This window comes from Elephantulus edwardii, unplaced genomic scaffold (genome assembly GCF_000299155.1).
Source record: "Elephantulus edwardii isolate Elephantulus edwardi_28Jun2011 unplaced genomic scaffold, EleEdw1.0 scaffold00284, whole genome shotgun sequence".
NCBI classification, from domain to species: Eukaryota; Metazoa; Chordata; class Mammalia; order Macroscelidea; family Macroscelididae; genus Elephantulus; species Elephantulus edwardii.
The window spans coordinates 2,451,994-2,456,769 of record NW_006400034.1 but is presented as its reverse complement, the minus strand read 5'-3'; the positions used below and the strand labels follow the sequence as shown (position 1 = coordinate 2,456,769).

The 4,776-nt window shown below is 38.9% G+C and overlaps 1 protein-coding gene across 1 annotated transcript in view; it reads left to right on the top strand.

Moving 5' to 3' along the window:
- The first annotated feature begins 373 nt into the window (after nt 1-373).
- LOC102850824 (glycine N-acyltransferase-like) overlaps nt 374-4,776 on the top strand; it is a 20,869-nt gene continuing 16,466 nt past the window's right edge. The window contains exon 1 of the mRNA XM_006900425.1: nt 374-454. Coding sequence (XP_006900487.1) covers nt 374-454 — 81 coding nt within the window. The remainder of the gene's footprint in view (nt 455-4,776) is intronic.

The window sequence follows — 4,776 nt, the reverse complement described above, 5'->3', positions numbered from 1 at the left end:
CCTACCAACCCAAGGGTATGTAGTTCAAACCCACTAGCTTCATAGGAGAAAATGAGCAATCTCCTCCAACATGATTTATTGCCTCTGAAAAACCACTACAGGGTCACCTTTGTAAAGCTATTGGATTGAGTTAATTGAAGTGCACAAAAGAGAACAAAATATTCTAGAAAAAAAGCTTCATGGATGTGCTGCAAGTCTTGTCCTTTTTTAGAATTGATGAGGACTTTTGTGATGATGACAGCAGAGAAGAGACTCTGAAGAAGCTGTGGCCAAACAGAAAAGACTAGAACTTGTGGATCTTGTGTCTGGGTCTCCTCCAGCTCTCCTCCTTCTCACTGTTTCTTGGTCTTCTCTCCAGGCTGAAGAGTTGTCTATGATGTTCTCTTTGCAAGGAGTCCAGATGCTTCAGATGCTGGAGAAGTCCTTGAGGAAAAGTATTCCTGAATCCTTAAAGGTGAGCATGAAAATGTTAAAGGAAGCTATAAGTTGCAATAGAGTTCCCATGAAAGAAGAGATGAAAAGACCAACATTTATCAAACACCTGTTCTGTGCCAGGAATTGTCTCTTGTCTCTTCTTATTTAATTAAACACTCAACAGCTAAATAGAAAGATTAGTGATTTGAACTCACCATCTGTTCTAATAAAGAAAAATGTGGCAGTCTGCTTCTGTAATGATTTCAATGTAGGAAATTCTATGGGACGGTTCTGTTCTACAAAGTTGCTGTACATAGTTTGACATGGTTGTTGTACATAGCTCTACATAGTTGCTGTAAATTGGAACAGACTCAAGGGCAACAATTTTGGGGTTTTGTGTGTTTTTCTCTATAAAATAAATATATCTTACATCCACATCAAAGAGGAGAAATTGAGGCTCAGTTTTCTGATTTGCCCAGTATCACATGAACAGTGACATATAGTGTCGGGTTTGAGTGTATCTGAGAGCAAACACTGTCTGTTCCTTTTTGATGAATCAGGAAGCATGCCTTTGTTTTCTTTACAAGGAATTTTCTATAACAACACTTGACATTTTTCTAGATTTTTCCAAAGTTTATTGAGACTACTTACTAGTTAATTTGCTGAAACTAGGGAATACTTGCCAAGACAAAGATTGACTATAATGAGTCACCCTGGGCAATGCTCACAGGTCAAATTATATTCCATCAACCTCAAAATAGATCAGCTACTAAGCCTTGGAATTTTTCCCTGCCTGTTGCTTTTTCATTGCAATGATTTTTTTTTAAAGAAACTGGATCCATGTATGTGTATTTGTGTTTTCACATTCAGGTGAACCAGGATTAGTTCATTTAAGACTTCTTCAGCTAATGAAAATAGATGACTTTTTTTTACAACCATTTAGCTCAAAAGTCAACTAACTTCAGGTCCAAGTGTAGTAGCAGTATGTTTGACAGGATTTTTTCGTGGACTCAGGAGAAAGAAGGACAATATCCTGCCATATGATTAATTAACTGCCTCTGAAAACCCACCAGAGGGCCAACTGTGGGTTAGTTCTGATTAGATGATACACAACAAAAACACAACAACATCACCCTGATGTGGTAAAATGGTTCTGTTTGCTTCTGAATTTTAATAAGAATGCAATATCTCTCTTCTTTAGTTGTATTTTAAAATAAACAGTCAGTGGCGGGGGGAAAGTATGCCTTAGTGGAAATCTAGAACACTTATATGCTAGTCATTCTTCAATAAGGGTATAACCTAAAACTCACTATTAGGTAATACTCCCTTCAGGTGAGTTGTAAAGAAATTCCATCCATTCTTTTAAGTATTTGAGTATTAATGGATTTTACTGAATATGCAACTTAAGTAGAATTAATTTATGTTTTTAAGTGCTGTCAAGTTGATTACAACTGATAGCAACCTTATGAACAACAGATCTTCCCTATTTTAAAAAAAGCAAGGGCCACATGGAGACAGTCATGTCTGACTTTTATCAACTCTGTGAAGGAGAACTGTCCCCATTAACAGTATCAATAACACAAAACCAGTTCCCATAATGTCAGACACGTCCTCCATGCTCCTGTGCTTCTTTCTCCTCATCTCAACACCAATCTTTACTTCCTTTGCTGGGTTCAAAATCCAGTGTGATAGCTCACAGATCACACAGAACCATTTTAGGGATGTCAAAATGTTATAATCCAGGTTAGTGCAGAATACAGTCAGGATGGCTTCCAAAATGTACTCACAAGCACCTCTGCCTTGAACCTCACAGCTTTAGGCCAGTGTTACAAAGCTCTTAGTCCTTCCAATATTGGCTTCCCATCCCTAGTTATCCAATAAACTTGGACAAAGGTCTTAAGCTCCAGTTTCAATATTGTAGAAATCTCACATCAGGTGTCTAGTTCTTCCATGACTGCTCTTTTCCTGGTGGTGAAGTTCCTTTACTGGTGGTGATAGGAAGTCTAATTCTGCAGCTAGAGCTGTTCAATTTATTGATAAAACTAGCCAATCTGCTTGTAGATTGTTGAGACTGGCCAGTCCCCTTGTGAGTAGGCTAATATACCCCGTCTGCATAGTCCCACCCATCCACATGGTCAAGTCAGATTCAGATGGCTAGGGAAGTCATGTTGAGAGATAAACTCCACCCCTATCTCACAACATCCTCATGATCTCTGTTATACTCCAAACCCTTATGATTGTCACTGTGTCAACCCATCTTATTGAGGGTCTTCCTTTCTTTCACTGACCTTGTACCTTTCCTAGTATGATGTTTCTCTCCAAGGGCCAGCTCCTCCTGAAAATATGCCCAAACTAAGTGAGACACAATTTTACCATGTTTGTCTCTATCTCCTATCTCTAAGGACCACTCTAGTTGTAGTCCCTTAAAGCCAGATTTGTTTGTTCTTTAGGTACTCTGGTATATTCAACACTCTTTGTCAACACTTCTTTTTTTTTCTATAATTATATTTTATTAATTTTCATAAACATTTACAGAGATTTTGGGCTTCCATTCATTCATTGTTGCACTATTCTCTCTACCCTCCTCCCAGTTTGATCTTGTCCAAATGCCACAGTGCTTGTCAAAGCCAGTTCTGATTAATCTTCTTTGTCAGTGTGTCCTTTGCCATTCCCTATCACTCCTCCCTGAGAGAGACTTCACCCTGAGTCATAAGGAAAAGGGGATGGCGTATTCTCTCTTTGTCAACACTTCTATTCAAAGGCTTTGATTCTTTTTTTCAGTCTTCTTTATTCATTGTCTAAATTCCAGATGCATAGGAAGCAATTGATAATACCATGGCTTGGATCAGGAGCCACTTATCTTTAAATTGACATCCTGAATAAGTAGGATAAGTAATGAACTCTTGTGACCTAGTAGGTAAGAAATTGTCCTGCCAACTCAAAGACAGGCAGTTTGAATCCACCAGAGCTCCATGGGAGAAAGATGGGCAATCTCCTTCAGTTCAGTTTACAGCCACTGAAAACCTGGTGAATGATGAGCTATGTTTCCATTCCAGTTCTACAGCCATAATGGTTATTTTTTTGTTTGAAGTAACTGAGGAACCTAGAGAGTGCAAACAGTTTGAAATCTACTGCCAACCTCAAGGTAAAAGTTTGGCCTGTGCAGCAACTTCTGTAATAACTTCTGCAACGATTTCTGTAATAATTAAATCCAAGAAAACTCAATAGATTCCAGATAGAATGGACTAAACATGTGGAACAAATGTAAAAACATCAGATAGCCAGACATACAAGTCCAATGTTATTGTTACATGCTGTCAAGTTGACTGTGACTCTTAGTGACCCTATGAACAGTGACTCTGAATCTTGCCCTCTCATGAGCTGTTTCTGACACACCTGACCCCATTGTCACAGTCACTTTGTTGATTCATTTTATCCAGGGTGTTCCCCTCCTGTGCTGACCATCTACCCTTCCAAGCATGATGTCCTTCTTGAAGGACTGGTTCCTTCTAGCAACATGCCCAAAGGATGTGAGAGAGCGCTTCAATATACTTGCATTCATGGAGCATCCTGGTTTCACTCTTTCCAGCACTGACCTGTTTGTTCTGTTAGCAGTCCAGTAGAGATCGATAAAATACCTGAGACTATGGTCTTTAGTCGCTCCACAAACTTGCAACAGAACTCATCAAAGTGGTTCAACTTTCAGCTAAACACCAGAATTTCAGCTAGAATAAAGTAAAAAGAGCTTGCTAGCAGAAATTGAAGAGACCTGAAACACTTACTACAGATGATCTAAGACTATGGTATTCAATATGGGTGACAGCTTAACATTCAGAAAATAAAGTTCCTCACCACTAAACCAATCTCACACGCAAGCAAAATGTCACTGATAATCATTCAAAATTGGGTAGAACAGTACATAGATATAAAACTGCCAGAAGGTCAAGCTGAATTTAGAAGAGGCCTTGGCCTTGGAATATCATTGCTGATGTCAGATGGATCCTAGCTGGAAGCAAAGAATGGAAAAAGAATGTTTATCCGTGTTTTATTGACTATGCAAAGGCATTTGACTGTGTGAATCATAATAAATTATGCCTAATATTGAGAATAATGGAAATCCCAAAGCAACACTGTTAGATGTGGATGATCCAGGCCATAGTCTTTTCAATCATTTGCTGTGCATGTGAGAGGTGGAAAATGAATAAGGATGAGAGAAGAATTGATGACTTTGAATTGCGATGTTGGGAAATAATACTTACTATCCCATGGATAAATCCCATGGATTTATCAACAATCTGCATTATGCGGATGGCACAACCCTGCTTGCTGAAACTGAAGAGGACCTGAAGCGCCTGCTGCAGA